This window comes from Siniperca chuatsi, linkage group LG10, assembly GCF_020085105.1.
Source record: "Siniperca chuatsi isolate FFG_IHB_CAS linkage group LG10, ASM2008510v1, whole genome shotgun sequence".
Taxonomy (NCBI): Eukaryota; Metazoa; Chordata; class Actinopteri; order Centrarchiformes; family Sinipercidae; genus Siniperca; species Siniperca chuatsi.
Genome location: NC_058051.1, coordinates 7,123,474 through 7,142,416, shown reverse-complemented (window position 1 = coordinate 7,142,416; position 18,943 = coordinate 7,123,474). Strand labels below are relative to the sequence as shown.

At 38.7% G+C, this 18,943-nt stretch overlaps 1 protein-coding gene across 3 annotated transcripts in view; it reads right to left on the bottom strand.

Annotated features, from left to right (window-relative positions):
- Positions 1–643: 643 nt before the first annotated feature.
- The window catches only part of LOC122883489 (MICOS complex subunit mic25a-like), a 112,840-nt gene continuing 94,540 nt past the window's right edge, over positions 644–18,943 (bottom strand). For all 3 annotated transcript variants that reach the window (XM_044212247.1, XM_044212249.1, XM_044212248.1), the window contains exon 8: positions 644–1,270. In XM_044212247.1, coding sequence (XP_044068182.1) covers positions 1,250–1,270 — 21 coding nt within the window. In that variant the 3' untranslated portion in view covers positions 644–1,249. The remainder of the gene's footprint in view (positions 1,271–18,943) is intronic.

Genomic DNA, 18,943 nt, shown 5'->3' with positions numbered 1-18,943 from the left:
CTGTTTCTCCAGTTCACTTCTTGTATGTTCATGCAGGAAACTATTGACACTGTATCACTCATGGACCCCTTTTGAAGTCCTCCACATTGCTAACCAGAATCATAAGTGAACCCACATCTTTTTATTGTTTTTTTTAGATTGTTTCTTGTCTAGTACTCCTAAAGACATTCGGCCTTGATCCACCATTGCACTCAAACTCTTAGCCAAGTTCATTTCAAAAAATTTGCAGCTAACAGTTGCCGTATTGTTTTCATTGTCACGCTTTCATAGTAAAAACTTTGCTTGTGAGTTGTAACCTGGCTTTGACAGGCTCAGTCTGAGGTGCCTACCTGGGGAAAATCCACATGGCCGTTAGTGCCTTAGCCTTAGCCTTAGAAGATTCAACAGTGTAGGGTAGCTTGTGTCTGGCACTAACTAACCAACAAACGTTTCCTGTCATTTTATTATTGTTCTGTGAAGCACTATTTATTTCAGTTTGAAAGGTGATTTGAAAAGAAATGATGCATTTATTTTGAGGAATCAATAAATCACTCAGTTAAAAATTAAATGTGCTTTAAAATTAAAAGAATGAAATAATTAAATATGCATATAAACTGGTTGAGTAGTCTGGAAGGAAAGACTAAAGACACAAACAAGACTGTCACAAGATATGAAGGGTTTAATAAAATAATGCAATACATCACAGGTCTGATGAATTGAAGTCATGGCCAGGATTACCTGATCTTATTCCTGTGCTGTTAAACAAAATACAAAACCATAAAACTCAGAAGCAAGAAAACTCAATCAGTTCTTCTTTCAGTCAGAGATCAAAAAAAGGACGGTCACTATGCACTCGATTCATCTCACACCTGAAATGCTTTTTTTCTCCCATCCCAACAAAAGCTGCAGAGGTTCAGATGTAAACTGAATTTCACCTTCAGATGATGGAGGGATGACCCTGAATGGATCTTTACAACTCAAATCTTAGAAATACTTTCTGCTGATCTTGTAAATGACTGAATTGAAAATGTACTGAATCTAATATGAACACTCATTTTTTTTTCAAAAGTTTCCCTGGAGAATGTAGCTGTGCAGAATAATAGAGCAACTTTACTGGATGATACAGTGGATAAATAGAAGGAAGTTTTAAAAACAAGGCATGCTAACAGCAAATCAACTCTCAAAACAGGAATACGACAAGTGCTGCTCTTAGTGCCAAAGTAAAAGTCTTCATCAAACAACTGTTTTACCCTTTTCCTCCCTCTCTTCATCAGTGGCCGACCAGCAGGTTCTAAGAGAAAAAGAGAAAAAAGAATTTTGAATTAGTCCATTTGCACTCCTGCCACACCCTCAGACCTTTGAGATGCTCTTAGGTGCAAGGACTGTTTATGTTTTGTGATTACTTTTCCAGCTTTAACGGACCACAACTGAAAGGTCAGATCTGGTAATAGTAGGGATTATCTCAGTAATGGAGAGAAGTGACCAATGTTACTCAGCTCTACATTGCTACTCCAGAGGCTTTTTCATGTTGCAACAAACTGCAACTACAGGAGGTAGATGAGAATTTTCCTCTTGGTTACTCTCAACTTGTGACTGTTGTCCCTCTTTGTTGATGCAGTCTGTATCCGGCATTCGTTGTTTTTATAGGATTGTTCCCCTTGACATACTAAATAATTTGGCATTTTTTTGACCAATGCACTTGAAACTTGGGAATCAACGTTTTTTAAATCGCCATTTTGTGCTACTTTACAAAAAATCTCTAATACAATAAAATTCTGATTGCCAGACCTTGTTAATAAAATTAAAATTTTTGAAGATCGTAAAAGCCCTGTAATCACAGTGTTTCCCATTCATAGAGATTCACACAATAATCTTGTGAATCTGTAGATACATTTGGAGTAGCGCCCAACTGATACTGGATTATTGAGACAAATACAGATATTTGACAATAAGAAATATGGGCAACAGTGTATTAGTCATAGTGTTTTTTTTTTTTACATAACGTAACATACACAACCATTTTTTATAGAACTTAAAAAAATCAGCATCATTGCTCTCTAGTGGACAACCCATGTAATGGTGATGCCATATCTAAATTATTTAAGGCCTATATGGCTCTCTACTGCAATTTCTTCTTACTTATATGCAGACATACATTATGTACCAAAACCAATATGTGATGAGCTAATATCAACCAATAATATCAATCCAGTTGATTTATCAGTTGCGCTTTACTTAGTAGAACAATAAAACATCATTAAACTCATAAAAACACATGTGCAAAGTAGAACCATTTTGAACCAACTGTTTGCTTGTCCCCAGAGAAAACCTCTTTTTAGTGCTGAAAGGAACCTTGTTTAGAGGTTTATAGTGTTTTAACTAGAATCCTTACTAAAGGGACACCCTTTAGAACCCACATGTAATGGAACCCTCTTTAAGGGCTCACTGAAGAACCCTTTTCCAATCTTAAGGTTACAAAAGCAACTTTATCTAAGTTACAGAATTTCTTTTTGCATGAACAAGGGCTATATTAAGGACCACCCTTGAAAGTGATACTCAGAACTCTTTATTATGCATAAGATCTACCTGGAACCCATTTCAGATAGATACACCCTAGCATTCAGTTCCTCTAGGGGAGATGCAATAACTACAAGAGAGCTATAGCCTATTGGGCCTACCTAACTTCTATTTGAAAACAGCTGCATGCAACTGATCCAAGCAGTCTAACCTCAATTTTTCAACCAACGATTAATGAGGTCCTTGAGACCCTAGCACCTCATTGTCCCTGAGAGAACACAACAGGTCTGACACCATGATTCCAAGCTACAGCGTACAACCTTGTCTTAAATACCACGAGAGGGCTTCACTCCGATTGTGTGCTCTCCCATTAAATGGCTATGATCAATTAACACCTTGAAATCTTGGCAAGATGATCCAGAGAGAGACACAGCCTATCAAGCCAAGGTGATAACTATCCAATTTGAGTAGAGCTTTGTCACCATGCAAACCTATTCATATAACCTTGGAGTGGAACCTATCAAAATGATCAATAAAAGCTAGGTGATCTACAGCACATTGTTAGTGAGATGGTCTCAACAGAACATACTCAGTTATAGAGGATGATGGGGATGTTCACGGCCGTGTTATAGTAGGTGATTGGCCTTCTATGAGAAGGTCAATAAGCTTTCCAAGTGAGACAATATCTAACAAGATGGCTCCTAGCTATGATTATATAAGCTGATTACCACAGGGAGGTTCCACCCTGACTTCTTCATCTCCCAAACAGAATCACAATAAACTGAGGGCCAGATATTGTAAGGCTTTTGTGCCTGTTTTTCAGATGCAGATATGACACATTCAACTCTAGACACATAGTGTATTTATCTACACAAGGCTGATCTGCACAAGGCTGGAGTCACAGTTTTTGCATATCATTTTAGTGAGTGTGTCTCTCTCCTTAGTGCATATTTCTTTAGGGATCATGCTAATAATAGGTGGACACATTTAACAGACTGTGATTATTATTCCATTATTAAGATCACGCAATTTGCGATGATCAACTTTGTGAGGAAAATTCTCTGTCTCTGAAAAGCAGGCGTAAAAATAGCAGAACATTTATGCTAGCTAAAAGGAGGGTTGTGGTGGAATAAGAAATGTGAATTAACCTTTATTCTACAGAAACCTAAATAACATCAAACATAGAGTAAGCACACCACAAAATGATCTACAGATTTGGACTGTATCTGTTACCTAGCAAGATTAAGTGTCTACAGCCATTGTAGCGGCTCTGTGAGGCTGTACTTAAGCACAGCAGTGCTCTGAGTTAAATGCTAACAATGGGCATAGCTAACATGCTCACAATGACAATGCTAACATGCTGATGTTTGCAGGTACTGTTTATCATGCTCACAATTTTTATTTTGGTGTTAGCATGCTAACATGCTAAACACGCTATTGCTAATTAGCACTAACCACAACGTACAGCTGAGGGTGATGGGAATGTTATTAGTTTTTTAACTCAAAACAACAAAAGTCAACTTTGTGGTGTCGAAATTCATGGCAATCCATCCAACAGTTGTCGAGACATTTCACTAAAAAAGAAAAATTCTAACCTCATGTTGGCACTACAGGAAAAGTCGGGGGATCACCAAAGCCACTATGGTTTATCCCTGTATGTCTGTACAAAATTATATGGCAATCAATCCAATAGTTGTTGAGATATTTTAGTCTGGAGCAATGTGGTGGACCTTCACGCCTTACCTATCGGCACTGCCATCCTTACACCACTAGTGTAGCTAATGATATATGAAGTAAATAAAATATTGGCCTATACTAACCAATTACTAAAAATATTCTTAGAAAGAAGAAAATAGAACAATAATTAGCAATGAACACAATATCTGATTATTTTGTATCAAAAACGAACAGGGGAGTCTTGTGGTTCATAAACTTGAATTTGAAGTTGACATTCAACTGTGAAATCACTACAGGCACCACTTTTCTAGTGAGATATCAGCTGTATCAACACCATCTCCACCTGCTGCAGTCTGAGCTGCTGGACCTGCTGCTCGTTCCAATTGCTCTCTCTTCACAAGTTGCGGTGGCTTGTGTATATTTTGTGTCCTGCTATGTCACTCCATCTCTTTTTCATTTCCCATCTAAACTAAGATGGGGAAACATCAGCATGTTGTAATTAAGAACATGCTAGCATTTAGCTCAAAGCACCACTGTTCCTAAGTATAGCCACACAGAGCGGCTAGCATTGCTGTAGACTCTTAATCTTGATATCTCACCATTCGATCTACTGTATTTGGAAATCTGAGGATGAAAGAATAGTTGTACTTGTGTTTTTATGCAAATAAGGATTTATATGATGAAAACATGTCTAACACTTGCAGATATTTTCATTGTATGCTTTCTTTGATTACAAAAAACTGTTATTCTGCGTCAACCAATCCAGTAATTAAAACAAGAGTTACATCTATTATTAATCCAAGATTCTTTATCATAAAATCAAGCTAACACCTAAACCCCTTTAAATTTGCTTTGGTTTCCCAGTCAGAAATCAATCAGGCTTAGCCCTGCTCGGCTGGACAGCAGCAGGGAGGAGGTTGTTGCAGAATGACTACTGGTTACACTGAAGTCCTATAGCTCCAATAACCCATGTGGAATGATGCAATGAGCTAAATTGACTGAAGACTAGAGGTGCATTGAGCTGAAGTCAGCTGGTAAAGAGACAGACTGCATGTATGTACTGTATGTGCATGTATGTGTGTGTAGAGAGGGCATGGTATCTGTTCTAAGCACTGCAGAGTTCGCTCCAGCTGTGAAACTCAAACCATTAAAACCATAGAGAGACTCACAGAGCAGAGTGATCAATGTGGCTCCCCTCTTCTGTCCTCTCATCTCATCCCTCTGACTTCCTCTCATCACCTTCTGTTCCCTTCTCCAATCTGCTCCACACTGTCATCTGTTTTCTTCTCCTCTCCTCTACTACTTTATCCTTTATCTTTTTCACTCCATCCATTTTCGTTCCTTTCTGCTCTATTCCGCACTTCACTGGGTACAAGTAGTAGGTGTTTATATATAGTACAATAACTTAAATGCAAACCTGAGAACATATTTTCTCTCTTAGTTAAAATTTGCTTAAATTATCTTCACTCAAAGCTTCAGTACAGGTTGTGAACACAACTGAACTTGAAAGATAAATATAAATCAATAGATGCTCTCAAACAATGTGTGTGTAGGATCAAGAGTGAGACCGCTCTTGACCACTCAAAGGAAGAGGGAAAAATTGAACATGTGCTTGCATGCATACACAAACACTGAAGGACAGGAGGTAGTGAACTTTGACCTTTACAATCGCAATTTGTCAAGTCAAAAACAATATCTCTGATATGTATCTGTGGACCTACATGTGTCAGTGAGTCTCTTGCATCTTGCATGGTGACTGCAACTTTCAAAATAACAAAGGATTTCGATGCAATTTTTAATAACAATTTAAAAAGTATATAAATATTTCCTTAGAAATAAATTTACAAAATAATAAAAAGGAAAAAGAAAACCTCCTTTGCTTTCTAGAATATAGAAATGAGAGATGCACTATAAAAATATAATTTCTAAGACTATTTTGAAGATCTTTGAAAGCTTAAAATAAAACATAACCTGTACTATGGTTCCCTTCTCTAAAACAGAGACCTTGCACGATATGCTGTTGTTGTGATTTTTGCTATAGTAGCAGGAGAGTCGCTGTCTGGAGCTGGTGTGCTGGCTCTGGGAAACCATTTGCTAACCCACAACCTGGCTAATATAACCCACAACCTATCTGACGTTAGTTACATTATGTGCTGTGTCGTTGTTCGCTCTATATGATGGTATTTGTCATGGTATTGGATTTCTTGAGAATCGTATACCCCACCTTTAATTACATACAAAGTATGCCGCCTCTTCAAAAGCATGCCTGATTTTTTTTGCCTCAAAATGTGATAATATGTCATTTCCAAGGTCAAGAATCAACTTTGACCTCTGCTTTTAAGCCAACATGGACAAGAAGTCTGTAAAGTGCTCGGGAAAATGGAAATTTGAACATCTACAATTCTCCATAACAACTGGGCAAACATCACCTGTTTATGAAAATCTTGTTATATGACTGAAACCCCAGAACAGCAACAAAATGGACCTTGTGGTGAGATTGTTTTCTCAAATTTGTGATAAGCTTACCTCTGTTAATGACCTTGTGGTCACAAGGAAAAAGAGATCCATAAAAATTAAGTTCCACCTGCTTCATTGGTATAATTGCTTCTGCACTAACAAATTTATTTGTCTGGTTAAAGGACAAGGCACCACAAAACACCACAACCAACAATGTGTTAGTACGCTTCTCAATACTTTCCGACTTCCCTTTCCTGTCTGTTGCGCTCAGCTCAAAGCCAATTGGTTCCTAATGAAGCAGTAAACCATTAAAATGGTAACTAATATATTGCTTCTTTTATTTTTAAGTAGTAATTTTCTAAAATAGCTGGGCAAATGTTACACAAAAAGGACAAATTAGTGGTAGTACATTAATGTGCATTTGTTGGGGAAATAGTCCCCAACAAATGCACATTAATGTACATTTTGATCCTCTAATGAGTATTTATGGCAGCAGGAAGGTGTGGGATTGACTTAAAATAAACAACAGTGGCCATGTTGATGCTAATGACAAAACATGTCATCCAGTGGTACAGTGTAGTGCACTGATGTGTTTTTAATACTTTTTGGACAATAATGGAGGTCTATGGCACAGATGAGTAAGATATATCAGGCTTTGGAAACTCAGAAAACACCTTACTTAGCAGAATCAATTCATTGTTGATTTTGTCAATGGGATTCGTTACCAATAAGAAAAATACAGAATATCACCAGACCTATCCTTTAATGACCTTATCGGGCAATATGCTCACAAGGAAAATGGGAACCTTAAAAATGTTGCTCCACCAGTGTAACCTGTTGCATTGGTATTGTTGCCCTCACACTAATTATTTTGGTTGCTTTAGATATACCAATACATTTAGTAGTGGGTAATACACATGAAGAAAAATGTCTGTGTTGCAGAGATTCAATGCCATTTGATGAAGAAGATGGTAAAATGACGGAGCTAGAAGGGAATGTGGAGGAGAACAAAGTTCATTTCAGGCTACCTAGAGAATCAGCTTTCTCCACTTCCATCAAAAATACAGGAACTAGGAGGGCAACTCATGACTATGTTTTAATATCTATATGTTCTAATTAATATGTTCATAATTTTTTCAGTTAATCTATTACTCAAAAACTCAAAAGATATTGAATTTACAATGATATAAAACAGAGAAAAGTAGCAAATCCTCACATTTGAGAAGCAGGAAACTCTTGATGAATGATTTAAACAATTAATCAATTATCAAAATAGTGGTCAATTGGACCCCAGGAAGAATAGTCTCTGTTTTGATTAAGCTAATCCTAATTAATGAGATATAGGAAATGATACTTTAGATACTTGTGTACCATAGGCTGTGGAGGTTCTGAAAATGATATCTGTGCACTTGTAACACCTCACAACTCACCCACTAACAAACTAATGGATTTCCCACCTGTTGCTCTAATTGAAGATTCATCCTGAGTTAAAGTAGTCACTGACTAAGAAGACTTGCTGGGGTTACATCATACTGCCTCCCAGATAGTGCATTGGTATCTGGGCTTTTACAACAAGCCTATTTTCATTTCATGTGGTTCCAGCCAGCAGATCAGAGAGACAGAGTGAGGGGAGTGGAGAGAGAAGAAGAAGGACAGGGGCCGAACACAGCAGGAGATACAAAGAGAAAAACAAATAAACAGAAAGTCAGGAGCGGTAGAAGAGCAGCACAAGTCTGCCTGTTCTCCATTCTGCCTGACCCAGCCTGGGAGCCTTGACTCAATTGGAAATCCATTTTATCTGATGACTGGCAGGCAATTGGGGCTCCCAGGTGATCGGCTGAGGCTCTGTGGTTGATAGGCCTGACCATTCCACTGCTGAGGGATGTAGGGATGGAGATGGAGGAGAATGTGAAGGAGAACAAGTACTGCAAAGATTGTCTCCAGTAACAAAGTTCATTTCAGGCTACCTAGATAATCAGCGTCCTCCACTTCTATCAACAATACAAGAACTAGGAGAGCAACTAACTAATATTTTCAATATCAAATTAATCTCTTTGTTACTTTTTAAATAATCAATTACTCCAAAACACAAAAATATTCAGTTTACATTCACATTTGACAGCAGGAAACATGATTAGAATTTCTGCTTGATAAATGACTTAAATGATTAATCTATCATTAATCTAATGGTCGATCAGCACTAACAGTTATGAGTAATCACCATAAAATGTATGCTGGGTCATTGAATCAATGTGTGCTATACAGACAACCTAAAATTGTTCAAAAAGCCATCATGCAACTTTTTAAAGTTGTAATTAAACTTCTCACTGTGACATCAATTACTCTCCTTTTTCCCCTGAATGTTTGACTGTGGTCAAGTTGCTGGGTTTGTAATGTTATATGCATGTGTTATTGTTACTTTTCTTATGCAGACAAGGGCAAATATAGTATAAATATATAATATAGCAATAATAGACCTGCAGTCATAGAGAGGGGGAGAGATGTGATATTGTTTAAATATAGGGATCTAATATTAAAGCGAAACGAAATGGCAAAGTATCTGACTGCCCTGATTTAGATTCATATAGTACTGTAGTCAAAACAGAAATCTCACAACTTGAATTTAAAGATTACATGAGCTCCTATGTGTTGGGTAATCTATTGAGAAACCAGGTGCCACAGAACTCATGGTCCTCGGAGGATGAATTCTACTAACTTTAGTGATCCCTTGTGTTTTCATTTAACACCACAAGCAGCTCAAAGTTTTCATTTATCCAGTGAAATATCAAAACATTTCAATTTGTCCAATACTTTGGATTGTGACTTAATATTTGCAAAACCAAGTAGCATGCTAACACACATAATTAAGATGTTGAACATGCTCAAAGCATCGGTGTACCTAAGTACAGCTTAACGGAGCCACTAGCGTGGCTGCAGACTCTTAGTCTTGTTATATTACTGAGAAGTTCACTCTTCTTGGAGAACAGGAGAGTTTTGATAGACAGAAGCGTATCTTACTGCTTAAACCAATGAGAAGTTTAGCCTTAGCCTCTGGCCACTAAATACACTATACAGCAGTGGGAGAAGTTAATGTAAACAGATATAGCAAACAGATATAGCAGATCCTACCCTCAGCCTAATTGTAGGGCAAAACTTTGAATTACATCACTTGGAAGCACAGATGAAGATGTAAGATTTTATTGGACAAAAAGCACCACAAATGACAAGTTCATAAGTCATTGTTTTAGCACAATACAAATAAGCAGCTGCCTTTGGTACATTTGCTTGACAAAGAATTGTAAATAATTGCAGTACATCTATAAAAAAGCAATTTCAAAGTTTCACATGAAAGTGAACTTGTCAACACAGCTCTGGGAGCAAACAATAACACAGTGGTATTTATTTATTTACAAAAAGGCCAGAGAAGAAAAAAAAAATCGATCTCTTTGGGAGTACAGGGTGTGAATTGGAGAGCAATCACAAAGAAGAGGCAGGCCTCAACTCATAAAGAGAAAGAGGAGGTGGAGACGGATGGATTGAGTGACAAAAGAGAGGCTGGTACAAAGTGGACTGTTCCGATAATGTTGCGGCTACTTTGAGGCAACAAAAGCCAGTGAAAAACCCACCTAAAAGCCCTGCTGTTGTCCTCTCTTATCCCAGCTGGTGGTCTTGGTTCCAGAACCTCTTGCTAAGCACGCATGAGAGGGGGTGATAAAATGCTGACCAGAATATTGGTGTGCAATGCGCCCAGAAAAAAAAACAACTGAGTGTGTCAATTGCTTATGCAGCTGAGGTGGCTTTCAACGGAACACAATACATGGCTGTGTTGAATTATTATCAGGACCCCCATCAGAGAATGCAGAAAGAGGGAGAGAGAGTAGGGGGTCTGGTGGCGCGAGCCGAAAGGCGTGATGGCGCTCAGAAAGGTCAGGGTACAGCGAGCTAGGGGGACAAAAGCAGGTGAAAATGCCTCACTTAGGAGGCAATTGTGAGTACCCTCAACTCTACCCCCTCCCTCCCTGTCTCCACCCCCCACCCCCATTCTCCCCTCGTTTGAAAGCTTTGAGGCGTCTGAGAGCCACGAGGCAGATGAAAGAGGAAACAGAGGCTCTAGATTTGGCTTGATGTGCTGTTCGATCAAACACTGCAGTGCAATAAAAGACAGGGAGAGGGAAATACGGGAGAGGGAGGGAGAGAAAGGAAGAATGGGGACTGAAAGAGAGGTGGCAGATAGAGACTCAGCAAGCGGTATGTGTCTCAAAGAAAAAGAGAACGTAAGAGAAAGTTCCATGTGTAACACAACAGTGGCTAAGAGGGTGGTGGAGGTGCGCACATTCATTTCAAAGTTGGCTCACAAACACAGGCACATGTATGGTCAGTAAAAGTAAAAAAAAATTGTCTGAGGGGGAAAAAAGAAAAAGAATAGAGAAGCCTAATTCACTACCTAAATACCTAAATGTACATGGTTGTTATTTCTCCAGAGTGCTGAATAACTAGATTAGAAAATATAACCCACAGAGCACACAATACAAGACAGACGGACAACAAAAGAGAAAGAGCGAGAGCAGATAATGATGCTCGTGGTGATTGGTTGTGATTGGCTGTATAGTGATCAATGCTGGCTTGAAGGCAACGCTGATGGTTTATGACTGAGGGAACAACTGCCAACAGTATGAAAATGAAATCAATAAGTCAACTACGGAGCAGGGAGAGAGAAATGAAGGAACTGGCTGAGAAAAAAAGAGAAGGGTTTAGAAAAAGAGAAACAGATAGGAGAAGATGGAATAAAACAAAGAGAGACAAAGTAAACACAGACAAAGAAAAAAAAACAGTTGCAGACAGACGTTGAGGCTGGATGAAAGGTGTTGGTTTAAAGAAATCAGAGGCAGAAAAACAAAACTGACAGATGAAGAAAGATTCATTAAAGATAGATAAAAAAATAGGCTACAGCAAAAACAAACTGACGAACAATCAGATAAACTGACAAAAACTTTTCTACAAACCCTACGCGCTGATGTAATTATGCTTGGGCGTGTGTGTTGTGTATGCATGTGTAAATGTACATTATCCTCAGGTAACCATACAAAGGAACAGTAAGTTGCTTGACATATGGGCATATTTTCTCAGCTTCCTCACAGAATAAACATCCAAAACAACGTGTCCTGTTAAAGAGAGTAATTGCTTAAGAAATAAATAGTGTTATTCATATAAAAATATTTGTGTGGATTTCTGTGGTCCCAACACACACACACACACACTCAAGGTCATTCAGCCAAAATGTGCTGCTGCAGAAACATGCTCTAAATAAGAATCTGTGGCAGCCAAAGTCATAAATGAAACATACAGCAACAAAGAAAAAACTTAATTCTAGGGACACACTATGACTGAGAAATTCACAGTATAAAAAACTGAACATCCTTTACTTGCATCTATAGATCGTCTTTTCGTTTGTGCCATATGCCATACAGCCCCCCAATCAAATGAAAACAAACACTCACATTACTGTTACAAACCCAATTAAATACTGAGTATTTTGCTTTCCACTTTATCTGTTTTTTTTTTTTTGCTTTCTCTTGCATTAAACTCTCTCAACTCTCTCCAGCTACAAGTAGCCTTCATTATGTTTTGAGTCAACACTTGTAAAAATTCAGTTTGTAAGAATCAACCACGCTTGAAATAATTCATCATGGCTCTGACTCGATTGGAAACAAAATATTACCATCTTGAACACTTACACACTACTGCATCATCCTAGTAAGTTTTGAGATCAGAGTGTGAGCTGTAAACACACACGCACGCACGCACACACACACACACACACACACACACACACACACACACACACACACACACACACACACACACACACACACACACACACACACACACACACACACACACAATGCATGTGTTGCTATCTAGCTACAGCTGTACAGCTGTCAATACATGCAATAAAACACCTGCATTCTAGTGTTGTCACTACCATTCCAATGTGGGAAAAACTATTTAACATCTGATCTGTAATGACTGAATTACAGATCAGTTTTTAAGCGCAACAGGCAGTGCCTTGCACCTTTTAAATCTTATACCTGGTTTGCGCAACAACCTTAAGTAACATTACCACAACAACAATTCTGAAGTCACTCAGTGAGGCAGCAGAGGCACGTGAATGAATGAAACATTGATTCTACAACGATTGGGAACATTTAAGATCAGGCTATGTGGGTTATGTTCAAATTTGAACAAATTACATGTTTCAATTTGTTCATTCTTAATTTTTTGAAAAAGTGACAGCCCTACCGCATGCATTGATTTCTATGTGAGTCCCCAAACTGGCAGCATCTTGATGCGTGTCAGCATTCCAGGATATACCACTGTCCTATGAGCATCAAAGCTCCATTAAAGCAGCAATATTATCTCCGTATTGGTGCAACCATCTACTGTACCTTGACTACTACTTCTGTCTGCATGATGTGTCCATGAAGTGTATGTGGTATGGGCATCAAATGATACATGGCTAGTGAATGTTGCAAGAAGACGTCATGAAACGTCGACGTTGTAAGAAACGGCCATGTACACAATTTCTATTAGATTTACAGCCACGGTTTATAAAAAAATAAAAGTTCACTACAGCTATTCATTTTGTTTGTAGAAACAGGTCACCACTAACAAATACACACAAGCAAAAGAATGAATGATAAACACCTTCAATGGTACGCTTCTACTTGAAGAATAAAAAACACACAGAATATAAAACTTTTGGGCAATAGACCTTCATCATTGCACTATGCTTTATACCACTGTGTTCTGGCGAGTCTTAATCAACTGTTGTTCAACACTGTGAGCTGGGTGGAAAAAAAGGATTCCTTAAAGCCTTTTTTCCCTTGTCTGTAGGCAGTCACAGCTAATAAAGCACAAACAGACCTTCAACTGAGAGCAGAAGTGAAACAAGAATCTGACAAAAATGTGCTCCAAATGAATGTCACCTTTTTAAAATCAATTCAACACCTTTGCAAAACCATGGAAAAATCACAAGTGAACAATTTGTTAAGATTTAATATTTTTTACTTGTAAGTTTAATTCATATTTTCATCAGTGGGCAGGAAGTCACAGTGGTTAAAGCACAGAGTCACAAATAGAGTGTCAAAGGATAAAAAATGCTATCTGCTCCATGGTACATCAACTTTGTAGAAAAGTTTACACTTTGAAAGTGGATATAAAAACACTGCAAGACTTTTGCCCCAATTAAAGCAACCTACACTTATTTAGAAGCTTGGTGTGAAACTCCATGCCTGAGTTTTTAATCTGAGACAGTTTCTCTCAAAACAAATATAAAATTGAGAGAAACTCTTTTCCTTAATTAAGCCTAGTTTAAAGAAAGCTACAACACACTTTGTAATATTTATTCATGCATAGCAATGAGGTGAATGTGGAATTGGACTAAATGTCTGCTTCATAAGTTTTGTGTCAAAAATTGAGGAGTACATACGGAAGTGAAAGTGTGTGTGTGTGTGTGTGTGGTCAATAGCAGGTTGAGAAAGCAGCTGAAGCCCCTCATTCTTCTTCATTAGTGCTGACTGCTGAGGGGCCTTCTTCTCTTTTTTTCTCTGCATCTTTTCATCCATTGTCCATCTCTAACCCTTCCTCCATAACCACTTATCGCCTCATGGTATCCACCCATCTTTCCTTTCTCATTTTTCCCCTCCAGATACTCTCCCTCCTCTTTCTTTCCTCGCCCCATCTGTTTGAGTCTTTCTCCTCCATCTTTCTATCTCACCAGTGCTTCTACCCCATCTCCCGTCATCCCTTGTCTGCCTCCACCTCTGTTCTTCAACTGTACCCCTCCCTCTCTTCATCATTTTCTCCTCACTTCTGCACATCTCCCCATTTTCTCTGCTCACTCCTTCAATTGCTGTTTTCACCATCATGTTTTCAAAGCACAGCCCTTTTTTCTTCCCCCAACTACTCATATTTCCACTGTATTCGCTTCTCTTTTTTCCTCTCATTCCTTTCTCTGGTTTATGTTCAGTCAGTCCTTATCACAAGGTTCATCTCTGCTTTTCCTAAACTCTTACTCATTTTTTCTCTTTCATACTGCCTACAGAGGAAGTCTGTTCCATTATTTGTTTCACTTAAATCGATCTCCAGCTTCTGTCATCAACATTTAATCTCAGCTTTCACTTTAGACCTAATTATTTCTTCTTTCACTGCGCTCTCGTCATGCTTTAGCGCTCTCCTCCTCTTCTTCCTTTCTATTTTTTCTATGTCCAGTGTTTCTCAAGGCCTTTCCGTTTACTTCTCATTGGCCTTTCACATCTACCACTCCTATCTAACACTCTCTAGATCTCTCTCTTTCTCTGTATATCTACAGCTTGTGTTTTTTGTTCTTCAATACAATTTTTTGTCCTCTGCCTTCTCTTTGTATTTTTCTTCAGTTTGTTTGTCTATAATGTTATCTGCCGGCAGAGTAGTTGAGCTGCTGTGATCTTTGTACCAGCACGACTCCTGTTCAATCAACAATAAAACTGAAGGTAAAAAAAAAGAAATCAATATTAGGTTCCATACCGCTGAGATTCACTGGCTTTGCAAAAGTCAGTGTGCATTCAGATCGGCAACAGATACAGATTTATTATCAGCATATCAGTATTGTCAATAGGGTTTTTCTTTGAGAATGGACTTATCAAAACTTGATGAAACTATTTTCTCTTTTCCCTTATCTTCTAGTGTGCTATCAACAGGGAATCATACTTGCACACTAAGCTCAGACACAGCACACAATGGAGCTGGGTCATTTTGAATCACAACAGTGTTCCTAAAAATGCTATACCATCCCTCCATGGGTCCATGGAAAGCTTCTCTACTCAAATGTTTTGTCCACTCCCCATTTACATGAATGAGAGGGACAGAATATTGTATCTCTCAGTATAGTGGTCTAAAAAAATCACCAAGGAGTTGAATCGAAAACATTTTTGCTCTGTTGTATTTACACCTGTTTTACCTTGTGGCTTATCTAACATTATCTTAGTATTAATTTATCATATCATATAATAACATAAATTATTTCGTACAGTAGCCACTCAACAGTCAGTTTATGATGTTTTTCTCATATAATACCAGTATAATAATTATATATATATGATATGGTAACTCTCAGTTCTGTCCAGAGTCTCTCCAGATAACAGGGAAGAGATTTGTCTTTGCCATACACAGGTGCTGCTGCAGTAGGCAAAGCTGAACAAAGCAGAATATTTCTAAAACACACACATCAGGATCACCACACCCAGCCTGGTGTTACTGCCCTTTACTACTAGTTTACCACAGTGAAATTAGAGGCCATGCAAGGCAATAATAATAATAATGATAATAACAATAATAATAATAATAAATCAACATCACTTCAGTACCAAGGAGAACACACACCACAGGTCTTAATTTCTCAATAAACAGGATTTTACTCTTTAAAACTAGCACCAAAAAATACCGCCCTCACTGTCAACCAATTGACTACAGTATGAATAATATCAGCAGTATTGTCGGCTTATCCCTTGAGCTAAGATTAGCATAACAGTTTTGCAGCCATAAATCCACTACAAGAAACGCACACACAAAAATATAGTGTTACTCAATGATGGCTGGTTCATCTCCAAGATAATGAATTATTCGGTTAACTCCAAACAAACTAAATACAAATTAATTTCCAGTTCTAGATGTCCATCCTTCAGTTTCATACTAACTTGTCAATGACTCATTAGTTTCGACATAAGAACAAACAACAAGATTTGCAAAAAAAGCTTTTCTGCCTTTCTATTTTTTCAGTAACTCAGTAGACTGCAGCATAGTGAAACAAAGTATCCCTGAAAAAATTTATAGAGTTAAGCATTTTTGGAAAATCTTTTCACTCAGTGTTTTAAAAATGTATTTAAAAGACTAACTTATTTATTAGTCGTAGAAAAGGTTTCAGTCGTAGTCATCTGGACACTGTTTTCAGAATCAAGACGTTTCGGCTCCCATCCGAAAGTCATTCTCAATTGTGAAAAAATGGGACGGGAACTAGAAATTTAAGCTAGAAATTTAAGGAATCTACCTGAGTATCTGTTAATAGCTAAGATGCAGGCAGAGCAAGATTATTCCCAAGAGCCTACAGATTAAACCACCAGTAAAAGGACACAGAGCAGAGAAGATTTGGAGAAGAAACCTGACCCAGATGCTTAGTGAAAGGATCAGGGAAAACAACTCAAGAATAGACAATTTGAAGAACAGAACAGAATTTTTGCAGAAGTTAACAAGCATTGTCCCAGAAGAAATCCTCAAGAGAGTGATGGATTTTACACAGGTAGCACAGGGTGCACAACATAGGAAGAGCAAGGAGCGGCAAATTAAGAAATTTAACATCCTTTTGAATAAGAAGAATCTAGGAAAGGACCAGCACAACAGGAGATCAGGGACTGAACAAAGGGAGACGTGTGTTAACAGAAACAATTGGATCAAAAACTTATCGGACCGCATCCTGACACAGGCGGAAAAAGATGTGCTCTCCAAAGGGCTCAACTTTTCAGTTACTTCCAACCACATCCCTACAGTGGACTACATCACAGCCACAGAAACAGCCATTAGGAAGAACAAGATGACAGAAGCAGAGGCTGCAGACCTGAGGCTACGTGTCACAGCAACACTAAAGAGTGCCAAACCGTCTCCTTCCAACATTACATCCGAAGAGAGGAGGGCACTCTCAGCACTGCAGAAGGATCACAGCATAAACATTCTACCTTGTTATGAAACCAAGGTCAACAACCTTCTTGAAGACACAACCACATATCAAAAACTTAAAAGAGATGCAACCAATGGCTACAAGAAGAAGGTTATAGACTGTCTACAGAAGCTTGAGAAGGAGGAGGTGATAGACAGGCCTTTGTACTACAGACTATACCCTGGGGAAGCCATTCCTTGCATCTATGGCCTTCCCAAAATTCACAAAGAGAATGTTCCACTCAGACCCATCGTGGGCAGCACAGATTCCATCACATACAACATAGCCAAACATTTGACTACAATCTTGGCTCCACTGGTGGGGAACACAGTACATCATGTGGAAAACACACAGAAATTTGTTGACAAAGTGAAACATCCCCACTTGGACCCAGATGATGTAATGGTTTCTTATGATGTTGTGTCCTTGTTCACCTGCATCCCGACCTCAGAAGCAGTGACAGCGGTGTGGAGAAGACTGCAGGAGGACTCCACCTTGCAGCAAAGGACCAAGCTTACACCTGAACACATATGCAAACTATTAGACATCTGTCTCAACACAACCTACTTCCAATTCCGGGGACACTTCTACAGACAGATTCACGGCTGTGCTATGGGTTCTCCGGTCTCTCCCATCGTGGCCAACCTGTACATGGAACAGTTTGAGAAGAAGGCATTATCCTTGTTCCCGGGCACACCACCAAGTCATTGGTACCGCTACGTGGATGACACCTTTGTGAAAATCAAGAAACAAGACTTGGAAGCGTTCTCAGAACATATCAATACTGTGGACCCCAACATCAAGTTCACGCGAGAGGACGCCAAAGAGAACCGCTTGGCCTTTCTTGATTGTTCTACACTCAGAGGAGAGGACGGAAAGCTCCAGATAGAAGTGTACAGGAAACCAACACATACGGATCAATACTTGCTATTTGACTCACACCTTCCATTATAGCACAAGCTGGGTGTAATCCGGACATTACAACATAGATCCCAAGAAGTGCCCACCGGCTCAGAGGGTAAGAAGAAAGAGGAAAGGCATGTCCAGAATGCACTCTCAGCCTGTGGTTATCCTACTTGGGCTATCAACAAAGTTAAAAGAGTCAAAAAACAGGCCAAAAGTGTAACAGAACCAAGAAGGAACGGTGTCTCCATTCCTTATGTATCTGGACTGTCTGAAAAACTACTAAAAAAAGGATCTTTAGACAGCACGATGTTCCTGTTGTCTTTAAACCAGGCAACACTTTAAGACAGAAACTTGTTCACCCTAAGGACAAGTTGCCCACACAAAAACAGAGCAATGTAGTCTACTCCATTCAGTGCAGTGAGGAAAACTGCAAAGAACGGTACATAGGTGAGACCAAACAGCCACTTCACAAAAGACTTGCAAATGCTGTGCATTTGCATCTAAAAGCTACAAACCACACATTTGAAGACAGCGAGGTGAAGATTCTAAGTAGAGAGAAGAGTTGGTTTCAAGGAAGCCATTTTTGTGAAAAAAGAGAACCCCTCTTTGAACAGAAATGGTGCTCTGAGATTCAATCTGCCCAAAGTCTATCACAGTGTA